Genomic DNA, 11,591 nt, shown 5'->3' with positions numbered 1-11,591 from the left:
CCCTGGGATGACATGATGAACAAGGCTGATGCCCAGTCTTTGCCCTCAGAGGGGCTCACCGGTGGTGGGAGAAAGAGTCACAGGCAATAAATAAACAAGGAGATAAGCAGGAGAGTTTCAGTTTGTGATCGAAGGTTTGCAGGGGTACAGAGGGCCCAGATAGGGGTCTGGAGGTCAGGAAGGCCTCTTGGAGGAGTTGAATGGTGAAGATGGCAAGGCAGGAGATCACCTCGGAGTAGAGCAGAGCTAAGACTTGGGCATAGATACAGCTGGGTGGGTGGGGAAGGCTCTGATGCTCTCATCCCATTCTCAAAGTGATCCATGGCCCCCAGACAGGGAACAGCTTGCGGTCTGGTCGTGTTTTATGCATTGTACTTTGGGTGATGGCAGGGAGGACACGAATAACAGCTGCGGGTAACTTGGGATGTAGGTTTGTTCGTTCACTGCTGCTGCTGTTGTTTTTTTAACCCCACTCTGCCCCCATTCATTCAGTGGTCTCATGAAGAGAATCCTCAGGGAAATTTTTTGTTTTGTTTTTTTTTCTGCTTCCCCGGGATAAGTTTTTCCCTCTGATTTTGTGGACACTGTGAGTAATATAGCTTATCATCTTCATCCTTACTTTGGCTTCAAGGAAGTTTATCCATTTATACAGTTTTTCAAGAAATCATTTTATTTTTATTTTTATTTTTTTAAATTTTTTTTTTAACGTTTATTTATTTTTGAGACAGAGAGAGACAGAGCATGAACAGGGGAGGGGCAGAGAGAGAGGGAGACACAGAATCTGAAACAGGCTCCAGGCTCTGAGCTGTCAGCACAGAGCCCGACGCGGGGCTCGAACCCACGAACTGTGAGATCATGACCTGAGCCAAAGTCGGACGCTTAACCGACTGAGCCACCCAGGCGCCCCAAAATTAGTTTTATCTTAATGCATTGTATACTTTTATGAGTTGCCACAAATCATTCTGGGCAAGGCCGAGGTATAAAGGGAACGAAATAAAGTACAGATGGCTGCTTTGTGCGGGTTCAGGGAGAGGGCCTGGGAATTGAGAAATGAGAGCTCGAACACTGCCCTCTCACATTGTGCCACCTACTTGAGCCTCTGGAAGGTGACTTTTGAACAAAATTTGAAGCATGTACAAAAGCAGAGGAAATAACAGTCACAAACTCAATATACCATCGCCCAGATAGACCGTCACACTGGCTGCATTATTTCACTATCCCTTTTGGTTTCCTTGAAAGCTGTGCTGCTCAAACTTGGTGTTGTGACCAGCGGTCTGGCATCACTGAGGATCTCATTAGACGAGGCTCTCAGTCCCACTCCTGATCCACTGAATCAGAATCTGTATTTTAATAAGAAACTTGGGTGATTCACTAGCACTTTAATGTTTCCGAAACATTATTTTAAGGCAAACCCAAAAAACCATTGTGTCGTTTCACCCCTAAGTACTTCAGTGCAGGTTTCTGAGCTGTGTGGTTATTTTCTCACATAGCCACAATGTTTTTTTAATCACCTAACAAAGTTAAAAATAATTTTGAGGTATTATCTAATGCCCAGTCCACATTCAAATCTTCCTGTCTCCGTTTATCTTTTTATTAACAATAAGTTTGTTCAAGTCAAGATCCAAACGAGGTCCACATTACATTTGGTTGTTGTGCCTCTCTTAGTCTAGAGTGGCCCCCTTGCCAATTTTTTGGTTTGTGTGTCTTTTTGAAGTCTTTCCTTTACTGCAGATCTTGGTCACTTTTCTTATAGAACAGCTTCATTCAGGGTTTGTGTGTTTCCTCCTTTTGGTGCAGTTTGTCTTCTATCCCCTGAATTTCCCAAAACCTGGATGTTGGTGGCAATGACTTCATTAAATTCAGGTTTAACTGTTTTGGCAAACACACTCTAAAACTTTCGGGGGGTTGTGACATACTTCCTGGATTTATCTCACTCCCCCCTTTTTGTTTCTTTTGCCAAAGTATTTTAAAGACTTGCTACTCAAAATGTGGTCTGAGGACCAGCAGCGTGGGCATCACTTGGGAGCTTGTTAGGAACACAGAGTCTAGGGCTCCTATAATCTTCCTGTGGTATCACACTCAGAGGGACATATGTCTGAGGACCCAGTATTCCTGGGGACATTAAGATTGACTGGTGGGCTCAGGTGGTGTCAGTCTAATTGTAAAGTTTTCTACCAAACTTTCTTCTAGTAGTTTCATCCATTGATGGTCATGGCCTGAATTAATTATTGTATAATGGCTTGCCAAGTTGTGTTTTTATGATTCTATTATTCTTCCCACATCAACTAGAACTATTTGGTGATCCTGAAATTCAATTTATATAGGGAAGACAAGAAAACTACTTAATATTTTCCTTTTAGTAAACAATTTTCAGAGTAAAGGGATGGTTGCCCTCATTACTTCCAATGCTAACCAATGCAGTTTTAAAATTTTTGTTTTTTTTCTCTCTCCAAAATATTATTATTAACGTATAGAATGTTTATATATTCGTGTGTTTCAGAAACTTGCGATTATTTTTTTATATAAACTTTTTTGAATTACACAATACAATGGACAAATTCAGATTAGTGAATTTTCAAATTAAACCAAATCCATGCCACTAACTCCCATTTCAAGAAACAGAGTATGACTAACAGCCCAGAAATACCCTTTATCACTCCCTCCGGTCATTCATTACCTTACCCCCAAGGGTAACACTCTCCTAACTTTCAATAGCATAGATTAGTTTGCCTGTTTTCAACTTTGTATAACTGGAATTATACGATACGATCTGGTTTGTTCCTAGTCTTTCACCCAACACTGTGTTTTTTGAAATGCAGCCACCTTGTTGTAGGTTATTTTCACTGCTGTAGAGTATTCCATTGGTGACTATTCAGTTTATGCTCAACTTGAGTTGATGCTCCCAAATGGTTTCCTAAAGGGGTTGTACTGACTTACATTCTTACCAGCAGTATCTCACCAGTAGAGTTCTAGTTGCTCCCAATCAGTGTCAACTCTTGGTATTGGGTTTTGTTTTGTTTTGTTTTGTTTTGTTTTTTTTCATTTAACCATTCTGGTAGTTGTGTGGTGGTATTATATGGTGGTTCTAATTTGCCTTTCTCTGAAGTCTAATGAGTGCCTTTTCATTTGATTACTAGCCATTGGATAATCTCTTGTGAAACGTCTTTCTGTTAGCTTACATGCATTTTCCTTATTGATCTATAGGAATCTTATACATATTCTGATAATCTTTTGTCAGATATTTGTGTTGCAAATATCTCTTCTCACTCTGTCTTGCCTCTATTCCCTTAATGGTGTCTTTTGATAAACAGAAGTTCTTAAGTTTAATGAAGATCTGTCTATCAGTTATTTCCTTTACATTAGTGTGTTTTGTGTCCTGTTGAAAAAAATATTTGTCTACCCCAGTGTCCTTCATTTTCCCTTAAAAACTTTATTGTTTCATTTTTCACATTTAGATATACAGTCTATCTAAATTCACATTTCAGCCCATCAAGAACTTTTGTGTGTGTGTGATCGTGTGAGAATAGTCAAGATGAATTTTTTTCAATATTGATATCCCAGTGACCCAGCACCTTTTATTTAAAAGATCATTCTTTCCTCTCTGTTCTTCACTGTCACTTTTGTCATAAAACAGGTGATCATATGTGTTTGTACTCTCTGTTCCACTGGTCTATCTGCCTGTCTGGTGCTAGTATAATTCTGTCTTGACTATAACTTTGTAATGTCTTGATGAATAATAGTGTAATGTTATCAAGTCCTACAAGTTTGTTATTCTCCCTTAAGAGTGCCAGACTATTCTTGCCTTGTGCAATTTCATATAAATTTTTAATTGGCTTGTTAACACCCCTCCCCCCAATAATTTGCTGAGATTTTGATTAGGATTCTATTGAAGCTATAGATCAATAGAGTGGTAACTGACAACAATTATTGAGTCTTAACTTCATGAACATGATCTGTTCCTCCATGTATCTAGATCTTTAATATCTCCTAATCTTTTATAGTTTTCAGCATGGAGGTTTTACATATCTTTAAGTAGACTTATTTTTAAGCATTTGATATTTCTATCTTTTGTTAATGACATCTTTAAAAATTGTTCACTCTTTATTTGATCATTGATAGTGTATAGAAGTACAGTGGTTCTTCATATATTGCCTCTGTATCCAGTAACCTTGCTAAAAAGGCTCTTGTTAATTCTCAGTGTTTGTAGATCTGTTGGATTTCTCAGTGTACTTAATAGTTTCACCTGCCAATAATGACAGTTTTATTTTTTCCTTTTTAATCTCTATGCTCCATTTTTTTCCCCTTTTCTCACTGCTCTAAGTCCTCCAGTAAAATGTTGAGTAAAAGTGGTGAGAGTAGTCATCCCTGTCTCAATCCTGATTTTAGGGAAAGATTTTAATAACACACCAATAAGAATGATGTTTGCTGACGGTTTTTTGTGGATATTCTTGATAAGATTATATAAATTCCTTCTATTCTGATTTACTATGATTTTTTTTAAATCACAGAGCAGTATTGGATTTTATCAAATGCCTTTTTCTTGCTTCTATCATAATGATCATATGATTTTTTTCCTGTTAATGTGAAAAAGAAATAAATTATTATCAAATGTCAAACCACCCTTGCATTCCTGAAAAAACTCCACTTGGTTGTGATGTATTATGATTTTTATATGTCACCGGATTTGATTTGCTAATATTTGGTTAGGATTCCTACATCTGTGTTCAAGAGAGATCATCAATTGTCCTTCCTTGTACGGCTCCTGTCAGACTTTTTCTGATTTTTGTTTGTTTGTTTTTTAAGTCTTTGCTCTTGTCAGGTTTTAATATCAATGTTAGGGCACCTGGGTGGCTCAGTCGGTTAAGCATCCGACTCTTGATTTTGGCTCAGGTCATGATCTCACAGTTTGTGGGATCGAGCCCCGTGTCAGGCTCTGCACTGAGAGTGCAGAGTCTGCTTGGGATTCTCTCTCTGTCCTCACTCAAAATAAATAAATAAATAAACATTTAAAACATATATCAATATTATTCTGGTCTTGTAAAATGATTGGAAAGTATTCCCTCAATTCTTTTCTTTGGAATAGTTTGTGTAAGTTTGGTATTTCTTCTCTAAATGTTTGGAAGAGTTCACAGTGAAGCTATCTGGGTTGGAATTCTTCCTAAGATTTTTAATAATGGGATTTACTTTTTTTGATACAAGATTATTCAGCTTGCATTTCTTTCATCAGTTGTGGTAAATCTTTATCTCAAGGAATTTGTCTATTTCAACAAAATTGTGAAGTATAGTGGCATAAAGTTGTGTATACTATCCTCATTATTTCTTAATGTCTTAGGATCTATTCTGATGGCTTCTTTTTCATTCATGTTGGTAACTTGTGTGTTCTCTCTTTTTTTCTTGACAATGTTGCTAAGAGTTTATCGGTTTCATTAAGCTTTTTTAAAAGTAAACTTTTGCTTTGTTGATTTCTCTACTCTAAGTTAGTTTTCTATTTCATTGATACATACTCATATCTTTATTCCTGTACTTTCTTTGGGTTTGATTTACTATTCTTTTACCTTTTTGAGATGGAAGCGTAGATCATTGATTTTAGCTTTTTGTCTTTTTTAACATTGGCACTTAAGGCTGCACATTTCCTCTGAGCACTGCCTTAACTGTTTCCCACAAGTTTTGATTTGTCATATCTTAATTATCACTAAAAAATATCCATGGCGATTTCATTTTTGACTTATGCAGACGTGCATTGCTTGATTTCTGAGAAGTTCAAGTTATTATAGTTTTCTTTTGTTATTGGCTTCTAGTTTAATTCCAGTGTAGTCAGAGAACCTATTCTGAATTACTTCAATGCATTGAAATTTATTGAGGCTTGCTTTTTGACCTTTCATATATATTTGATTTGGGTAAATGTTTCATGTGCATTTGAAAAAATGTTTCTTTTACCATTGTTAGGTACAGTGTTCTGTTAGTCAGTTGTGATATTCAGATCTTCTATATCATTATTGATACTTTAATGTGCTTTTGTAGCTTGATGAAAGATTTGTTAAAGCATTAAAGTCTCCCATTTTGGTTGTGGATTTTTGTATTTTTAATTCAGTCAATTTTTTTTAATTTTTAAAAAAAAATTTTTTTAACGTTTTTTATTTATTTTTGAGACAGAGAGAGGCAGAGCATGAATGGGGGAGGGGCAGAGACAGAGGGAGACACAGAATCGGAAGCAGGCTCCAGGCTCTGAGCCATCAGCCCAGAGGCCGACGCGGGGCTCGAACTCACGGACCGCGAGATCGTGACCTGAGCTGAAGTCGGCCGCTTAACCGACTGAGCCACCCAGGCGCCCCATTCAATTTTTAAAATATATTTTGAAGTGATGTTAAAGGAGACATATAGATTTTAAATTTATATCTTCTTGGTGAATGAAGAACAGCATATTTATATGTATATATTTCTTTCTCTTCCTTACTTAAAAGTCCATTAACGTATCCTTTGCCTAATGATTTTTATTTGTTTTTAACGTCTGTGCTGCTAAGTGAAAAGTCATTAATTGGAAAAACTATTTCCATCAATTTCATTGGAAAAACTGTGGTTCATTCCATCTAGCTCAATATACCCAAACAGTTTTTACTGATGGAAAAATTTATTAGCTGGCCGATAAAACAAGTTTATACCAAAAAAATTAATTTGAATATAAAATATAATTTACATATACAACTTACTGTAATAAAAGTTTACTGTCCTCATTAAGAGAGGAAATGAAGACTTAATGATGAGTAGTGGAGGATAATTGTGAGGGAGTCATTATTGAGAAGGTACATTTCTCATTCACCATTTCTTCACTGTTTCTTCAGTCTTTTGGGTACTCGTGGTTATCTTGCATTCAAACTACCTTTAAAAATAAAGTTATAGCACATTGGGGCACCTGGGTGGCTCAGTCGGTTAAGCGTCCAGCTTCGGCTTAGGTCATGATCTTGTGGTTCGTGAGTTCAAGCCCAACATCGGGGTCTGTGCTGACAGCTCTGAGCCTGGAACCTGCTTCGGATTCTGTGTCTCCCTCTCTCTCTGACCCTTCCCTACTCATGCTCTGTCTCTCTCTCTGTCTCTGTCTCTCTCTCTCAAAAAGAAATAAACATTTAAAAAAATGTTTAAATATAGTTATAGCACAGAAAACATACCTTGAGGGAAAAATAAATGCTAAACCTGAAAGCACTTCAAAATACATGGCATAGTTTGTACATTTTAACAGACTGCAGAATCACAGAAGCTACACCCCTTCAGCCGTCTCAGTTGGCTTGTACATGCTAAACAAGACATTTTGAATTTATCCAAACAAGATGAGCAGTTCACATTTGTTTCCTATGAATTGTGGGGCTAAAAACTGCTTTACTAAGTAAATTAGTGAGTATGTTTTTGCATAAATGTGTGATGTCAGAACATCATTCTTATGGCATGTTTATGTGGTATATTTAGGAATTAAAAAGTCATTATACCATCATTAAAAAAGAGTGTTTTCCAAAAAGCTTTTTTTCCCCCAAAACGTTGTTCATTGAACAGTAATTGAACAGATAAGTTCTGTACACTCAACTTCACCTTGCCCTTTTTCTCTGTAAATATACATTAGAGTTTTTACGGTGGAGTGTCATAGTCAGGACATACTTTTAAAATGTCTCTGGCAGTTGATATGGGGAGGTTGTATCCAGAGGGACAAGACTTGGAAAAGAAAGGTCAGGAGACTAATGAACATATCCAAGCGGGAGACAATGTGGTCAGTAGGGCAGAACTGAGTCCCAGCTGAGGCCCAAATGCATATGGGAATTCTGAGAATGATAAAGGTGATACTGCAGATCTGTGGGGATAAGACGAGCCATTCAAGGAAAAATGTTGAGGCAATTTCAATTGTGGGGAGAAAGGGTAAAAGCTGGATCCCTCTTTCACTCTGTACACAAAAATAGAGTGCAGATCAATCAAAGATTCAAGTGTAAGAAGTGAAACAAAACCCCCCAAAATACAGACAAAAACATGAGTGAACTTAAAAAAAAATAATCTCTGAATGGGGAAGCATGGCATAAAACTGAAGAGTCATAAAAGAAAAATAACTTGACTACGTATAAATTCTAGATGTGGGAAAAGATACCTACATCAAATAGCTAAGTGTGAAGTATTATCTTGAACACATTGGTAATTTTTTCTGATTCAAAACGCTCTTGCAAATTAATAAGAAAGCAATATGTCCTACAAATGGATAATGTATATGAATAGGCAGTAAACAACTTAAAATAAGGGACTCGGCCTCATTCAGAATTAAACAAGATATTTTGGAACAAAATGATAAGAAACTCTTTCAAAACAAGGATGGTCTGCACACACCTCAAGCAGTGCTGTGAGGAAACAGGCCTTCTCCTCTTCTGTTGTTGTGGTATGAATTGGCACAACCTCTGAGGTTGGGGGCAATCTGTGAATATCAGTTTTTCCCCAAAACTTTTTAGTGAAAAATTTCAAGTATACAGAAAAGTTGAAATAATTGTACGGTGGAAAACTATATGCCACACTTAGATTTTACAGTTGTCAACATTTCGTTATATTTGCAACATCACACAGACACATATGTAAACATATATCTATATATCCATCTGCATATATCCATCTATCCATCCATCAAGCCACGTTACATTTTGATGCATTCCAAAGTAAATTGCGGAGGTTGGTACACTTCATCCCTAAATGCTTCCGCATACCTATCAACCAGAGGTCAATGTTTGTTTCTCGTTCTTTTTTGAGGGAAAATTTATATTCGGTGAAAGTCACAAGTTTTAAGTTGACCATTCAGTGTGTTTTTGACAAACGCACACACCTTCGTCATCCAAATTCTTATCAAGACCTAGGGTGTTTCCATAAGCCTACAGAGTTTCTTCCTGTCCCTTCCCAGTTAAGCCACATCCCTTTACCCCCAGGAAATATTTTTTATTATAGATTAGCTTTGCTGGTTCTAGAACATCATGTAAATGGAATTAGACAGTACTCTTTTATGTAAAGCTTCTTTCAGTCAGCATAATGATTTTTGTGATTCACCCATCTTGTTGTGTGTGTCAATCGCTCATTTCTTTTTGCTCCTGAGTAGTATTCCATTGTGTGACTCTACCAGTTAGTTTATCCCTTCCCCAGTTGATGGACATTTGGGTTGTTTCCACTCGGGAACTATTACAAGTAAAGCTTCTGTAAACATTCTTGTACATGTTTGAGGACATGTTTTCTCCTGGGTCATCTGATGGGGCCTCATAGACAGAATGAATGTATATCCTAGCCCTAGGGCTCATAGTCTATTTGAACTTTGGTACAAGACACTGTCATGAGTATATGCTATCTGACAGGTACAGAAAGTGCACAGTGGGAGGTGTGAGAAGGTGGGAAGTACTTCTAGGAGAGAACCAGGGAAGGCTTGCTGGAGGAGGGGCCTTGGTGCTGACATAGTAGGAGGATCAGGAGCTCTGGGTCAGACATGCCTACACTCCTGTCCTATTCCCATAGGGAAAAGGTCCTGGGGAATCTCATTTTTCTCATCTGTAAAATGGGGATGATGACACCACCAGATGTGACAGAATGATGGGAGTCAAAGGGCCAGCCATGGCTTTAACAGGCATCTCTTAAATGTCCCTCTAGGGGCGCCTGAGTGGCTCAGTCAGTTAAGCGTCTGACTTCAGCTCAGGTCATGATCTCACAGTTTGTGAGTTCGAGCCCCATGTCAGGCTCTGTGCTGACAGCTCAGAGCCCGGAGCCTGCTTCAGATTCTAGGTCTCCTCCTCTTTCTGCCCCTCCCCTGCTCATGCTCTGTGTCTGTCTCTCAATAATAAATAAACGTTAAAAATTAAAAAAAAAAAAATGTCCCTCTGTTCTCCACAGGCCTTGTTCCTCTGGTGGCCTTCAATGTGGATGTGGCCCGGACCTGGGTGACTCCTGAGGGAGGCGTACCCTACGTGCTCAACGCCCTTCTGCACCAAGACTCCAGCACCAACCGGACCTGGTGAGCAGGGCCTGGCAGATGGGAGGCATAATTGAGGGGGCCTCTGGGGAGCCTGAAAAAGCTGCCGAGGAGGCCTTGGCATCCCTCCCCCAGTTTAGGGACAACCTCCCTTCGCCTACAGAGGGTGTGCAGGAGAGAGGCTGTGAGCACCAGACCAATCCTTGCCCTCTTCACTGCCGGGGGTGGGAGAATGACCTCAAAACTAGTTTAAAATAAAATTTCTTAAGGCTCTTTTATCTCTTACAGAAGTAACACATGCTCAGTATATAAACTTTGGACAGTGACAAAAATATCAAAGAAAAAATGGAAAATATGAGGCAGCAGGGAACGTGGTTCAGGGGCAGGCTGTGAATCTCAGCCATGGGTCAGTGACAACTTTTCTCTGTATTTGTAGCAAGGTGCTCAACCCATAGCCTCAGTTTCTTATCTTTACGGGGGTAGAGATTTCTCTACCTTACAGGGTTGTTGCAAAGACTATTTGCATTAATGCACATAAAGGGTTTAGCACAGTTTCTGGCCGAAATCAAGCTCACTAAACATTGCTTTATGTTTTTTTAAAATCTCATCTATACCCACCCAGTAGATAAGCCACCAATTTTAAACATGACAAAATTCTACTGGTGAGGATGTGGGGACGTGTGGGACTGTAAATTGATATAACCAACCTGGAGAATAGTTTTACCATATCTGGTAATGTTGAAGATGCCTTTGACCCGGCCATTCCACTCACAGACACCAACCTTAAAGATATGAACGGGCACATGTAAAGGTATTTATCGTAGCATTTCTTGGAATAGTGAAAGACTGGAAATGTTCCTCATTAGGTAAATGGAAGAAATAAGTTATGAATCATATACAATGCAATATTAGAAGTAGGTCAAATGAATGAAATGAGCAGAGTGGTTGAATCAACCCTGAAACATAAGATAAAAAAAGGCAAGTTGTGGGATTATATATACCGTGGTCATTTACTCAGCAATATTCGTATGGAGCACCTACTATGTGCCAAGCCCTAAAGAGGCCCTGAAAGCTCACAGCAGTGAGCAAAGTAGACAAAAATTCTTTGGCTCGGGGAAGATAGACAATAAACAAGCAAGCAAAATACGTGTTGTATCGGATGGTGATAGTGGTGAGATGGTAATGTAGAAGCATGTCTTTAGTTTTTTCCCTTATTGTCACCAAAATGACCTTTAGAGCTGCTTTGTTTTGAAGCCAGGATCCAGTCAAGGTTCCCGTGTCACATACTGTTGTGTCTCTTTATTCTCTTTTAATCTAGGGCAATTTTTCCTTTCCTTTTTGTTCATAATGGTTATATGGCTTTCTCTGTGCTTGCTCTGTGACCCAGCCATGCTCATGCCCTGCCTCAGGCGAGTCCCTTCCCCCTCCCCTCTGCTTTGCTTCTAGTCATTGGTCAAGGGTTTCCTTCTTGCACAGCACACATGAACCTTGAGCCTCGCATCTAGATGGGCTTGGGGCAGAGCCAGATGAGGTGCTCAAGGTTTCTGGCTGAGCAGAGCTCCCCATCTTCCTGAGCTGAGCAGAGCAGAAGCTCTGTTTGGTGGAGCGTGGGTGGGCAGTAGCAACT

The 11,591-nt window shown here is 38.9% G+C and overlaps 1 protein-coding gene across 1 annotated transcript in view; it reads left to right on the top strand.

The window, feature by feature from the left end:
- Window positions 1-9,863: 9,863 nt before the first annotated feature.
- The window catches only part of ITGAE (integrin subunit alpha E), a gene marked incomplete at its 5' end in the record, with an annotated part of 54,782 nt that continues 53,054 nt past the window's right edge, over window positions 9,864-11,591 (top strand). Inside the window, 1 exon segment of the mRNA XM_049635348.1 lies at window positions 9,864-10,006. Coding sequence (XP_049491305.1) covers window positions 9,864-10,006 — 143 coding nt within the window.

The sequence above is a fragment of the Panthera uncia genome, chromosome E1, assembly GCF_023721935.1.
Source record: "Panthera uncia isolate 11264 chromosome E1, Puncia_PCG_1.0, whole genome shotgun sequence".
In the NCBI taxonomy this organism is placed as follows: domain Eukaryota; kingdom Metazoa; phylum Chordata; class Mammalia; order Carnivora; family Felidae; genus Panthera; species Panthera uncia.
This window is presented reverse-complemented; position numbering and strand designations above follow the sequence as displayed.